Source organism: Microcebus murinus, chromosome 2 (genome assembly GCF_040939455.1).
Source record: "Microcebus murinus isolate Inina chromosome 2, M.murinus_Inina_mat1.0, whole genome shotgun sequence".
Lineage (NCBI taxonomy): Eukaryota > Metazoa > Chordata > Mammalia > Primates > Cheirogaleidae > Microcebus > Microcebus murinus.
The window spans coordinates 25,819,189-25,833,763 of NC_134105.1; the positions used below are offsets into that span (position 1 = coordinate 25,819,189).

At 33.9% G+C, this 14,575-nt stretch overlaps 1 protein-coding gene across 4 annotated transcripts in view; it reads left to right on the forward strand.

Moving 5' to 3' along the window:
- Window positions 1-14,575, forward strand: part of AGO3 (argonaute RISC catalytic component 3) — a 124,312-nt gene that overhangs the window by 46,742 nt on the left and 62,995 nt on the right. For 2 of the 4 annotated variants that reach the window (XM_020290527.2, XM_075996590.1), the window contains 2 exons: window positions 151-359; window positions 1,581-1,717. In XM_020290527.2, coding sequence (XP_020146116.1) covers window positions 151-359; window positions 1,581-1,717 — 346 coding nt within the window. Of the gene's footprint in view, window positions 1-150; window positions 360-1,580; window positions 1,718-6,085; window positions 14,288-14,575 lie in introns of those variants that run through there. The other 2 variants (XM_075996576.1, XM_075996583.1) reach the window with 2 other exon arrangements.

Genomic DNA, 14,575 nt, shown 5'->3' on the forward strand with positions numbered 1-14,575 from the left:
AAATGAGTGATAAATTTTAGTCTATTGATTGACATTGAGATTGATTTTTTTAATTTTGCTTTTTCTCCTAGATATTTTTATAAATTAAATTTAAAATAATTATATTTGTCTTTTTCAACATTTACCAGTTGATTCTTTTCTCATCAACAGGTAGATTTAGATGTTACATTACCTGGGGAAGGTGGAAAAGATCGACCTTTTAAGGTGTCAATCAAATTTGTCTCTCGGGTGAGTTGGCACCTATTGCATGAAGTGCTGACAGGACGGACCTTGCCTGAGCCACTGGAATTAGACAAGCCAATCAGCACTAACCCTGTCCATGCTGTTGATGTGGTGCTACGACATCTGCCCTCCATGAAGTGGGTGCTTCTGGCTTTTTTTCCTCTTTAGATTTTAAATGTGAAGGTTTTCCTCTCAAGAATGAGTTGTGGGCCGGGTGCGGTGGCTCACACCTGTAATCCTAGCACTCTGGGAGGCTGAGGCGGGCGGATTGCTTGAGGTCAGGAGTTCGAAACCAGCCTGAGCAGGAGCGAGACCCCTCTCTACTATAAATAGAAAGAAATTAATTAGCCAACTAATATATACGGAAAAAATTAGCCGGGCATGGTGGCACATGCCTGTAGTCCCAGCTGCTCGGAAGGCTGAGGCAGTAGGATTGCTTGAGCCCAGGAGTTTGAGGTTACTGTGAGCTAGGCTGACGCCAAGGCACTCACTCTAGCCCCTGAGCAACAAAGCGAGACTCTGTCTCAAAAAAAAAAAAAAAGAATGAGTTGTGTTGGCTTCCCTTGGTTAACTTTTATTTGTTGTGTATTTTGATTGTACAACTGAAATGTTGGACAAAAATAGCATGCATACAAATTCATTGACAGAAGTAAGTTACAGAAATACTCTAACTTTTGCAAGTAAATATACATCATTGTATATTTATTAGATATAATTATATATTTAAACAAGCATCTGTACCCTCTAATACTAGCTTAGCTAGTCTTGTGAATACTTTTATAGCAAATGTCTCTCTTAGGAGCTATAAATCTTGAGTAACTGATCTATTTTCAGATATATTTCTATAGTTAAATCATCGTGTTTTAAAAGTGATTATATACTGTTTATACAGTAGTATCAAATTGTTTTGCAGTTGCTACTCTTAATCACACAAGTACCTTACAATGTATATGTATGTGTGTATATATACACATAGGATCAGTATTTTTCTAGAAAAATAGTATGTCTTGCAAACACATTTGTAGAAATAGTTTTTTGATCAGTAATTACTGTTTAGCATTTTTAAGGTTGGAACTGTTAACTTTTTAAGCCTATTTTTAAGAAAGTATACTAAATAAAATTTATTGTTATTCAAGCTAACATTAGTTTTAAGAAAGGTGAATTTCAGTGAATGATGCTGATGGATTTTTTCATTTAGAAGGGTATTTTCTGCTTTCAAAAATTTGGAAAATATTTAATTTATATCCATGATAGTGAGCATCATTATAATAAATTGTGCTCTAATCTTCCCTGTTCTGCATATTTAAATACTTAATATGGGAAAGAAAGGATTGAACATGCTATTTTAATTTTTGTAGATACACACCTGTGGGGCGTTCCTTTTTCTCAGCTCCAGAAGGATATGACCACCCTCTGGGAGGGGGCAGGGAAGTATGGTTTGGATTCCATCAATCTGTTCGGCCTGCCATGTGGAAAATGATGCTTAATATTGATGGTAAGGGAACAAAACCCATATTCTGTATTGGGTGGTTGATTTCTATAAGGTGTGTGTTGTGTATGTAGATTTTATATATAATTATATGTACTGGTGTCTTGAAGTAATATTTGGACATGTGTTATGATATACTGCAAAAACCTTTATATTTTTATTACATTTCATTTAGAAAGTCTTTACACAGAATTTATCTTGGAATGCTACTAAACATGAAGCAAGCACATGAAAATAAATTTTAAAAGTTGTGGCATGATCATCTGGGCAATATTCTGTTATAACTCACTTTTATCCTTTTAAACTTGTCAGCATTTCATTATGAAATTCATAATTTAAAGAAATAGAATTGTGTTGGTCATGATGACCCCAGGTGTTATATCTGCTGTTGGTCGTAATGTGATGCTAATTGCATTTTCATTTTTAGGTGTTTTCTTACAAATATTTTCAAGCTTACATAAAAGTAGAATAGTATGGTGAACTGACATGTATGTAGCTGTTATTCAGATTGTCAGGATGTTTCTGCTTTTGCCTAATCTATTATATATACATTTCTTCCTTTACTATAGTATTTTTAAATTAAATCCTAGACAATCATGTTATTTTTGTGTGTTACTACATTAGTTTGCACCTCTAAAAATATGGATGTTTTTTATACAGCAGCAATACCATTATCATATATAATAAAATTCAAAACAAATATTTATTTGTACTTTCTAATACCCTATCCATAATCAGATTTCCCTGATAGTCTCAAATATATCTTTTTGTAGTTAATTCTAATCAGTATCCAAACAAGATCCACACTTCACATGTGATTATTATGCCTTTTTAATCTAGTAGTCCCATTTTCTTCCCTCTTGTTTCCTTTTTTGTGCCATTGACTTGTTGCAGAAACTTGGTCACTTGTCCTGTAGCATATCCTCAAATCAGAATTTGTCCTTTTATTTTCTTGTGTCATTACCTTGTTCTTCTATCACCTATATTTCCTGAGAATGAAAACCCTAGAAGTTTAATTCAGTTCTGGTTAAAAATACTTCATAATTGCTTTTATATTATATCATATTAGGAGGCACATAGTATCTAGGTGGTCCCAGTTTTAGTGATGCTAACATTAATTTGTAGGTTCAGAGCTTAATCAATTGATTCAGAGATCTGTTCACTGTAAATTTCCCAGTCAACCTTTTATTAATAATTACTTATGTCCTATTCATTGATCATTGTTATCTGAATTATTAATTTCACTAAGGATTACCAATTGGTAATTTTTCTAATTCTCTTATTCTTTTTGCATTAGATGGAATTTTTATGTGGAAAAGCACAATGTCCTATTGATAATTCATTAGTGTTTAATAGCTTTCTTGCAATCTGGCACAGAAATGACATCCAGGCATATCTTTTTTTTTTTTAATTTTTTTTTTACAGGCATATCTTATATTTCTGGCCTAGTACCCGGAATTAGATATTCCTCCAAGGATCCTTAGATCTTTCCACATCAGTACATAGTTTTTCAGTTGCATCTACCATTGTATAATACATGATCTATATATTCAACCAGTTCCATTTAGATGTATACTAGGGTTGTTTTAATTATTTGCCATTTCAGAATATCATTTCATGTATATTTAGATATATCTGTAATAAAATTCCTGGAGGTGAGATTGATGGGTCAAAGGTAAATGTATTTGTAATTTTCATCATTATTGACAGATTGCCCTCCATAGATGTTGTAAGCATTTTTCATCAATACGTGAGAATACCTATTTCCTTATATATTTACAGCTAGAGTTGTTAAACTCTCGCTTAGACTTTTGTTGGTCAGATTTACAAGAAATAGTTTCCTTATGTACTTTTAATTTGCACTGACTACCTTTTCACATATATAAGGGCCACTTGTGTTTCTTTTTTTAATGAACTGTTAGTTTGTTTTTGCCCTTTTTTTCTATTGAATTTTTGATCTTCTCCTTTACTGGGAGCATTTTCTAAATTAAGGAGATTAGCCTTCATCATTAATATGAGTTGTAGGTATTATACCTAGGTCGTTATTTGTCTTTTGACCTTTGGTTGTGGTGGAGTTCTTTTTGTTTTGCCAGGCAGTTTGTCTGTTTGTATATTGTCATACACACAAGCACATATATATTGATCAGTCATTTCTTTTATGACTTTTAATATTTAGTTAGTTATGACTTTTAATATTTAGTTCCATTTTCTCTTTTCTGGAGTTTTCCAGGTCATTCTTATGTACTTTACTATACAAGCTTTATAAACTCCTTGTTTAGATCCAGTGGGTGAGAGAGGACAGATTGTTTTTATTGAGATCTCATTAAAGTTAAAAATTAAGTTAGGATAAATTGTCATCTTTAAGGTGTTGAGTCTTTCTGTCCATGAATATGCTGTGTCTATTTCTTTAAAATTACTTTTGTTTCTTTCAGGAGAGTTTTAAAGCTTTCCTCACATAAATTTTGCACATTTCTTGTTATTCCTGGATATTTTTCCTTTTTGTTGCTATTAAGTGGGTTTATAGATTATAACCAGTTATTGTTTGTATATATGAAGGCTTTTGATTTCTATATACTGTTCATCTCTTAGCCTCATTGAATCCCATTATTATTCATAGTATTAATATTTTTCAAGTTATTTTCTTGTGGCTTCTCGGTTATAATCATACCATCTGCAGATAGTGATAGGTTTACTTCTTCCTTTGGATTTGTATACCTCTAATTTTTTTATCATATTATATTGACTAATTAGATATGATAGTGTTAAACAGTAGTAATTAGTGGGCATCCTTTTATTCCTTGCTTTAAAGGAATGTTTCTAGTGTTTCTGCATTAAGTATTATGTATATATATGTGTTTGTATATATTATCATGTTAAGGAACATCTGTTGATTCCTATTTTATTAAGTACTTTTAATCAAGAAAATTTTGTCAGATGCCTTTTTAGCATTTATAGAGTTTACAGTATGATATTTCTCTTCTGTTCAATAAACACCGGACCAAACTGGCATTCCTAGATTCTTTTAATGTGACACTGTGTTCTGTTTGCTATACTTTACTTTTTAAATTAAAATGCGAATGTAAGATTAATTTGCAGTCTTCACTTTTTTGTGTCCAATCTTTTTCAAGTTTTGGCATTAATATTATCTTTTATTCAAAATTTAGAAGATTTCTGTTTTCCAAAATGTACACGTTTTAAAAGAATACTGAAATTAACAGCTCTTTTACGATTTTTTTTTGGGGGGGAGAGGGGGGACAGAGTCTTAATTTGTTGCCTAGGCTAGAGTGAGTGCCGTGGCATCAGCCTAGCTCACAGTAACCTCAAACTCGTGGGCTCAAGTGATCCTCTTGCCTCAGCCTCCCAAGTAGCTGGGACTACAGGCATGTGCCACTATGCCTGGCTAATTGTTTATATTAGTTGGCCAATTAATTTCTTTCTATTTATAGTAGAGATGGGGTCTTGCTCTTGCTCAGGCTGGTTTCAAACTTCTGACCTTGAGCAATCCACCTGCCTCGGCCTCCCAGAGTGCTAGGATTACATGCGTGAGCTACGGCGCCCTGCCCTCTTTTAAGATTTGGTGGGATTCCCCTGTAAAATTTTGTGGCCTCATGTTTATTTATTTATTTGGTGACAACTTCTCACTCAATTGTCTGAGTTAGAGTGCAGTGGAGTCACCATAGCTCACCGCAACCTCAAACTCCTGGGCTCAAATCCTCTTGCCTCAGGCTCCTGAGTAACTAGAACTACAGGCACACACCCTGGAAATTTCTTTTTCTTTTTTTATTTATTTTTTTTTGCCATGTTGTCCTGGCCGGTCTCTAACTCCTGGCTTCCGGTGATCGTGATCATGATCCTCCCTGCCTGGGCCTCTGAAAATATTGGGATTACAGGTGTGAGGCACCACACCCAGCCTGTGACCTGGTGTTTTTTGTTTCATTTTGTTTGGTGGGTAGCTCTTTTAAAACTTCCTCCATTTGTTTTGTCAAAAATCAGTCTGTTCAGGCTGTCTGGGTTTACTTTTGGTAGATCATATTTTACTAGAAAATTATTTATTTTATCCATATTTTAATTGTATAGACTTTTAAAATAGTTTCTATTATTTTTTGAAATTTTGTCTATCTCTGTGGTTTTCACTAATTTCTTATTTTCCCTATTTATGCTTTGTCCTTTTTACTCTTGATTAGAGTAGGTAGTAGTTTAGTCAACTGATTTTTTTTCACAGCAAAAGAACTTGTAAATTTTTGTTTGTTTTTCTGAGCTTTCTGTTTTCTACTCCTTAAATTCTGCTTTTATCTTTAAAAATTTTTTCATCTACTTCAGTTAACTAAATTAATATTTTTTCTAACTTTTTGAACTAGATTAGTAGCTTATTAACTTTCTTTTTTTCTTATTGATAAAAGGATTTAAAACAATGAGTTTTCTTGTGATTAACTGTATTGCAAAGCTTCTACAGTGTCGTATTTTTATTGTATTATTTTCTAGAAACTCTACAGGTTTCATTTGTATTTCCCTATGATTCAGATATTTTTAGAGAGACTTTAAATGTTCAGATTGAAAGCCTTTTTGTTTTCTGGTTTTGTTATGAATTTCTAGTTTCATTGCAGTATTAATCAAAGAATGTGGTTTGTATTTCAACCCTTAAGAATTTGTTAAGGTATTTTCTTACAGTCTAATATGTGGTCAATTTTTGTGGTAGTTCAATGGCTCTTTCAAAATAAAGTATATTCATTTATTAGGGTTCACTGAAATTCATATCCATCAGAGTTACATTTGGATTATGTTATTTACATCATTTATTGTTTTATTTTTTTGTTCTCTCAGACTAGGAAAAACAAATTTAAATTACCTATTATTAATGTGTTTCTATTTCTTCTTATATCTCCTATAATTTCTGCTTTCCGAATGTTGCTACTGTTTTGCTTGGAATGTATATATTCATATCTGTTTTCTTCATTGTGAATTGTAATCTTTACAATGATAAAGTGACTTTATTTTTATACTTCTTGGCCAAAATTCTACATTGCCTAATAAAAGGATAACAATCCATGTTTTTGTGAACTTTATCCTATCCTTTAATTTTTCCTTTCTTTGCTTTTTTTCAATACTTTTTAAATCACAAGTATATCTTGATGATCATAAAATGGTTTTGCTTTGTGAATCTACTTTAAAGATTTTTTTCCTGTTTAATGAATGAGTTAAGCCACATATAAATAGGAAGTACGTCTCTTCCTATGTATCAAAACACAACCATTGGTCTTGGTTTTGTCAAATTATTTCATGTCTTTTTTTCTGTTTGTACATGTTTTAAATCTTTAAGTGTGTTTTCCATGCTTTTTAAATGATAATTTTAGTATTAGGAATTTTCCCCCCAGTAGTTACCTTTATACTTATATCTTCATATGATACCCATCTTCCTCTTTTTTTTTTTAAAGCAGTGGTTTTTGTTTCCCTTAATTGAATAACAATTTTGTTAGGTTTAATCTCTTCCTTTCTTTCCTCCCTCTCTTTACTAGTTTTAGCCAGTTGGCATTATTTTATTGTCCTTTATAATTTAACTCTAATTTTGCTTACATTTTTACTAATTAACTTTCAACTTTGACTCCTGTCTATGACACACAAGGTGCAATTCATGAATTTATTCTACCTTTTGTGTTTTCTACTGTTACCATTCATTTATTTGTGTATAATATTTCTAAGACCATGTTAACAGTTGCATTCTGTTTGTTTTCATCTTAAATCTGCAATTAAATGTCTCCATGCTCACTGCCAATCCTTTTGCTGAAATTTTTCCTGTCATTTGTTGGTTTCAGTTTGTCCTCAAGTTGTTTCTTCAAGAAAGGCTGGTATTAATAAGAGCTGAGTTTTTGCATATTGTCTGTAGCCTTATTCTTGAAGGACTGGCTAGATGTAAAATTGCTGACTCATACTTTCTTTTCTTGAGCATCTTACAGGTATTTTTCCAGTGTCTTCTGGCATTGAATGTTGAGTAGAAGTATGATGCCAACTTGATTTTATTTTTCTTAGAAGGGACCTGCTTTTTTTGTCTGCTGGCCGTAGGTATTTTTTTCCAAATACCAAATAATTTAGAAAGTATTTTATTAAAAATTCTAGTAAAAATTTTTTACTAGATTTTTTCTTAGTTGGCCATTTTGAATCAGTTTAATGTCTATTATTTTATTTTTAAAAATTTCAATCATATGTGCTCCTTTCTGTGCCTTTTGTGATATATATTTTACCATATGTTCAGTGCATTTAAGTCTTCATTTTTTAATTAATTAATTAATTTCTTAGAGACATAGTTTCTGTCATCCAGACTGAAGTACAGTGGTGTAGTCATGGTTCACTGTAACCTTGAACTCCTAAGCTCAAGTGATCCTTCTGCCTCAACCTCCTGAGTAGCTAAGACTACAGGTACCACCATGCCCAGCTAATTTTTTATTTTTTTTTTTGCAGAAATGGGGTCTCACTATGTTGTCTAGATTGGTCACAAACTCCTGGCCTCAATTGATCCTCCTGCCTTAGCCTCCCAAATTGCTGGGATTACAGGCTTGAGCCACAGCACCCACCTGGACAGAAATTTTTAAATATTTTTTTTTAGAGGCAGAGTCTCAGTCTATTACCCAGGCTCAAGTAAAATGGCACAATCATAGCTCACTGCAGCCTCAAATTCCTGGGCTCATATGATCCTGCTGCCTTAGCCTCCTGAGTAGCTGGGATTATAGGTATGTGCCACTGTACCCAAGCATTTTTAAATTTTTAAAAATCTTTTTTCTTCTATTTCTTTCCTGAGTTCTGCCATGCTTGTTTCACCAACTCCTGTTGACTGGCTATGTCTTCTTTGAGTTCCTAAATTTCTGCTCAGAAATCTTTCTTCCTAACTGCATTAAGAATTTTTGAATTAAAAAAAAAGGCATATTTTTGTTTAAAAAATTTTGTTAAAAGAATTTTTTTGTTAAAAAATAGGTTTATATTGGGCCGGGCGCGGTGGCTCACGCCTGTAATCCTAGCTCTCTGGGAGGCTGAGGCGGGCGGATTGCTCGAGGTCAGGAGTTCGAAACCAACCTGAGCAAGAGCGAGACCCCGTCTCTACTATAAATAGAAAGAAATTAATTGGCCAACTAATATATATAGAAAAAATTAGCCGGGCATGGTGGCACATGCCTGTAGTCCCAGCCACTTGGGAGGCTGAGGCAGAAGGATTGCTTGAGCCTAGGAGTTTGAGGTTGCTGTGAGCTAGGCTGATGCCATGGCACTCATTCTAGCCTAGGCAACAAAGCGAGACTCTGTCTCAAAAAAAAAAAAAAAAAAAATAGGTTTATATTTTCATCTACCTTGTGATGATAATATCTGTTAAGTTTTCTTTGTTTGATATGTTATACTGCACTCATACATTTGTTTCTGTGGCATTTTTGTATGGATGCTTACCACTTTTTTGTTGCTTATATTTGAATGAGATGAGTTTTCCCAAATCGTGTATAAGAGACTTTAGACATATGGGAGGAACATTAGGAGCAAGGCAGTTTTCCAGGTTTCTGTATCAGGGCCTCTGTCTTGTTGTTCTAATGGATTCTTTCTTCAAATTATAGTCACAGTGCCTTTGCTTCTCAGTAACTTAAGTGGTTTAAGTAGTGTGAACTACCAGCCATGAATTCCCCTAGTTCCTTACTAGTTTCTGCTACCAAGGGATATAGCTCCTGCCATTTAAATGGCCTGCCTCAAATGTTAACAATTAAACAATTTGTGAAAGGTATTCAGGAGTTCTTTGTGCTGTTCTTAAAACTTTCTGTAAGTTTGTGAAATTACAAAAGAAAGGAGCATGCTTTAGAAGGGTAATCCTTTCTGAGATCTGTCACTTATATATGACCCTCCACTCATTCTCATGACATTTTCTACACCTTTCTCTGTCTCCTTTTAAGATTCTCCTATTCAATCTCAGTTCAAAACATTGCAGTTTCCACTTAGGATAGGAACCTTTCTTGCTGGGAGCGAAATTTGCTATTCCCCCACTAGGTTCCTTTATAATTGTCATTCTTCCATGCTCACATATGGCTTCTTGAGCAGGTTCTGCTAGTCCCAAATACTTCAGGCTATGGTAACTTATAATTTGGCATTTTCAGGTTTTTATTATCTCCCAGTTTCACTAAAGATGTATAGGGTTTGTTTGTATTTTGTTTTTTAGCATTCTCTTTGTTGCTCTGTACAGCTTCTAGGAGAAAGATGGGAAAATTTGGAACTAAATTGCTATTATGTTCCTATTGGAACTTGAAGTCCAGCTTTGGAAATTATTAAGAAATAATTTCTAAATAACTCATTGTTCAAAGAAATCACAAAAGGAATTTAAAGTATTTTGAACTAAAGGGTAATGAATATAGTACATATCAGAACTGGTATGATCAATTAATCAATGCTTAGAATTTTAAACTTTTAATGCCTATTACAAAAGAAGAAAAGTGTCATCTCAACAAGTTAGGAAAAGAAACAGAGTTAAATGCAAAGAGAATAGAAAGAAATGAGATAAAAACAGAATTCAGTGAAATAAATAAAAAACAAACTTATCTCTGTCCTTTAGGTAGAGAGACTTCAAATATTCTTAAGAAGGATAGTGACATGATCATATTTGTTTTCCAGAAAGAGACCTCTGGCAGCAGTGTGGAGAATAGATAGAGGAGAAAAAACTAAACTGACAAGCCAGTTAGGAGGCTTTTCAATCACTAGTTCAGGTAAGAGATGGTGATTGTCTAATGTGGGATGGAGAGGAAAGATTAAGTTGAAAAAATAGTTTTAAAAACCATGTCCAGGAAAAAAAACCCTTGGAAATAGTTACTGGTACATGGAACTGATTGAAAACAAATAGACCAGAAGCTTCACTAGGTTTTCAAAGGAATTGTTTTTGCAAATAAACAAAGACCTGGTATATCAATCAGTGTTCAAGTAGAGAAGCAGAATCAATAGGAGGTAAGAGATTTATTTGGGTTTCGCAGTTATAGGGGCTGGCTAAGCCAGTCTGAAATCTTTTGGGAAGGCTGTCAGGAAGTGAAGGCTAGAAATTTGGGGCATGAACTGAAGCTGTTGTGTATAGGTGGAATTTCTTTCTCTCAGGGAAGCCTCAGCCCAGCTTTTAAGACCTTTCAACTAGTTGAATCAGGTCCATCCATGTTATCCAGGATAATCTACATTACTTAAAGTCAACTGATTATGGACTTTACATTTGCAAAATACCTTCACAGCAACACCTAGATTAGTGTTTGATTGAATAAATGACAGCTAATAGCCTAGCCAAGTTGACACATTAAAAAACAAAAACAAACCAACCACACCTAATCTGAAATTTTCTGTGATTATGCAAGCCTTGAAACAACTTTCAGGTGCAATGACTGCTGTATTGTAAAGTGGCTTCTAAAAAGGGCATACTCTCCAACATATATTCAGAATAGTAACTCTGGGGTTTCTGTCTGGTATGAATAGTGATGCAGTCAGCTGAATATGGAGGTAAATCTGTTATTGCTGTTTAGTTGGCAGTATAAATGATAGCATGTATAAATGTTAACATGTTCAGTTTGAGGATTCTGTGGAACATATGGATAGAAACATCTAGTATGCAGTTAGAAATTTAGGTCTGAAAATCCAAAAGTAAGAATGTTGGGACTCCTCAGTACATAAATTTATATTTGAAACTATAGAAGAACAAAATTTCTATAGGAATAAATAGTATTTAGATTGAAACAGGAAAGAGAAGGATAAAGCCATGGGGAATACTAGCATTTAAAGAAGGAAAAAGAACCAGTGAGCAAGAAATGATTACTGTAGGCAATACGAGAGCCAAAAATGGTTCATAGAAGACAAGAGAGGAAACATACCCAAAGAGTGGATGATTTCACAAATAAATAATGAGAGCTTTTTCAGTAAAATCTAGAGCAAAACAAGGATATCAGTACTATGATTTTTAGTCACTGTTATGTTTGCTAACTTCTTTTCTTCTTACAGGTTTCAGTCAACATGTTACTTCCTTTAGAAGCAGTGTTTGACACACTTCTCCCCCCATCCATCCATCCCCCAAGTCTGAGTTAGGTATTTCTCTTATGTATTCCCACAGGACAGTGTATTTCCCTTATAATAGCATGTATCACCCTGATTTATAAGTGTTTATCGTTCTGTGCCTCCTATTAGAATGAAAGCTCCATGAAGCTAGGGTCTGTCCATCTTATTTGCCAGTGTACCCTCCATGCCTAGCACAACTCTTGGTCATGTTAAACGAAGAATGAATAAATAAATCCAAGAGCATGGAGGAGAGGCATCCAAATAACCCTGGAAAGTCAGAGAATTATGTATAGGAGTAAATAATGTTTTAGCTGAACTTTAACAAATATAATGAAATCAAGAGTTTGGATTGAAAATAAGGTACTCAGGAATAAAGTTTTTTGTTTTTTTTTAATTTTTAAGAGATTTATTCTGAGCCAAATTTGAGGACCATGACCCGGAGCCACATCCAAGAAGCCTTGAGCAAGTGGACTCAGGAATAAAAGATTTCTGAGAGGCCTCTAAAATAATTATAAAAGTGTATTGAAAATTTAGACAAATGAAATATATTAGGCTTATTGAGAATACTCAATTTTTGTGAGATATCAGTTCTCTCAAAATTTTAATTAAAATTCAAATAGGGCTTATCATGAAACTTAGTAAGGCAATATTAAAGTTTATATAGAAGAATAAATGACCAAGAAAAGCCAATACAATTTTAAAGAAAAAGGAGGAGGAATTGCCCTACTTACTATAAACTGTGACAGCTATACCACACTGCTTTAAGTGTAAGGACAGATAATTAATGAAGCAGAAAATCAGTCTAGAAGCAAGGTGCATGTGTGTGCATTTATGGAAACTTTCTAAATGTCTGAGGTGTTTCAAATTGAAAGAGTAGAATATTTAATAAATTGTGTTTATACAAATGTTAGCCATTTGAAATAGTAATTAAACCCATCTCACATCATACACAAAATTTATTTCTAGGTGGACTATAATCTTAAATGTGAAAAGCAAATCTTTGAAATTCTTTTAGGAACAAAATAAGAGAATATCTTTTAACATTGTACAAAATGTGAGGTATAAAGCATAAAGGAAAATAGTGATAGGCTGGGTGTGGTAGTTCACACCTATAATCCTAGCACTCTGGGAGGCTGAGGCGGGAGGATAGCTTGAGCTCAGGAGTTCAAGACCAGCCTGAGCAAGAGTGAGACGCTGTCTCTACTAAAAATAGAAATGATTAGCTGGACGTGATGGTACGCACCTGTAGTCCCAGCTGCTTGGGAGACTGAGGCAAGGAGGATCACTTGAGCCCAGGAGTTTGAGGTTGCTGTGAGCTAAGCTGATGCCACAGCACACACCTGGGCAACAAAGTGAGACTCTGTCTCAAAACAAAAAGGAAAATACTGATAAACTTGACTACATCAAAATTTAAAACTTGGCCGGGCGCGGTGGCTCACGCCTGTAATCCTAGCTCTTGGGAGGCCGAGGCGGGCGGATTGCTTAAGGTCAGGAGTTCAAAACCAGCCTGAGCAAGAGCGAGACCCCGTCTCTACTATAAATAGAAAGAAATTAATTGGCCAACTGATATATATATAAAAAATTAGCCGGGCATGGTGGCGCATGCCTGTAGTCCCAGCTACTCGGGAGGCTGAGGCAGAAGGATCGCTCGAGCCCAGGAGTTTGAGGTTGCTGTGAGCTAGGCTGACGCCACGGCACTCACTCTAGCCTGGACAACAAACCGAGACTGTCTCAAAAAAAAAAAAAAAAAAATTTAAAACTTGTGCAGTCCAAAAGACACCATAAAAAGTTGAAATACTAGGAGAAAATTTGTTATAACTGAGAGTTTTATAAAGTATAAGGACAGATGGATAGAAAAATAGGTAGCTCTCAAATTAGGAAACCCACTTGCCCAATAAACACATGGAAAGATCTCAAATTCATTAATAATCAGGAAATCACAGATAAAATCAATGTGTTACCATCATATTTATAAAATTAAAAAGTCATATGATAATACCAAATGTTGGCAAGGGTAAAGTAAAAGAAACTGTCAACACAGTTTGTAGAGTGTGATTTGGTATAACTTTTGGAGAACTGTTTAATCTGGAAAAGATGAAGTTGTACATATCATAAAAACCATGTTGATGATATCTTGCATATATGCCTGAAACATTAGATATAATAGTAGAAAATTGGAAATTGCCTAAGTTCCTATCAATAGTAGAATGAATAAATAGTATATAAAGTGTTATATAATATTTTGGGGTACTATGTAATAGTTAAATTAATGAACCAGATCTATATGTATCAACATGGGTTATTAAAACAATATTGAGGGGGGCAGTAAATAGCAAAAGTGTTATATTTATATACATTTAAAACATAACAGTATATGCTGGGTATGTACGTAAAGTTATAAAAACATAGATGGAACGAATACACACCAATTTCAGGATTGTGGTTCCCTTTAGGAAGAAAGAGGGAAGAACAATGGAATAGGCTGGCCCGGAAAGGGAGAAGAGATAGACCAAAAAGACTGAATGTTTCAAGAAAAATGTAAGAGTATGTTTATGTGAACAAAATATAACTTGTGCCATTGTGAAGCAAAGACATAACTGACTTCTTTAAAAAAAACACAAACAAACAAAAAAAAAACAGAGCCATGGTATCTTAATGAGATGAAAATAAAGGCTAACATTTTACATGGGTTTATTTTTTCCCCAGCTTTATTTAGGTATAATTAACAAATAAAAATTGTATATGTTTAAGGTATACAATGTGATTTTTTTTTTTTTTTTTTTTTGAGACAGAGTCTCACTTTGTTGTCCAGGCTAGAGTGAGTGC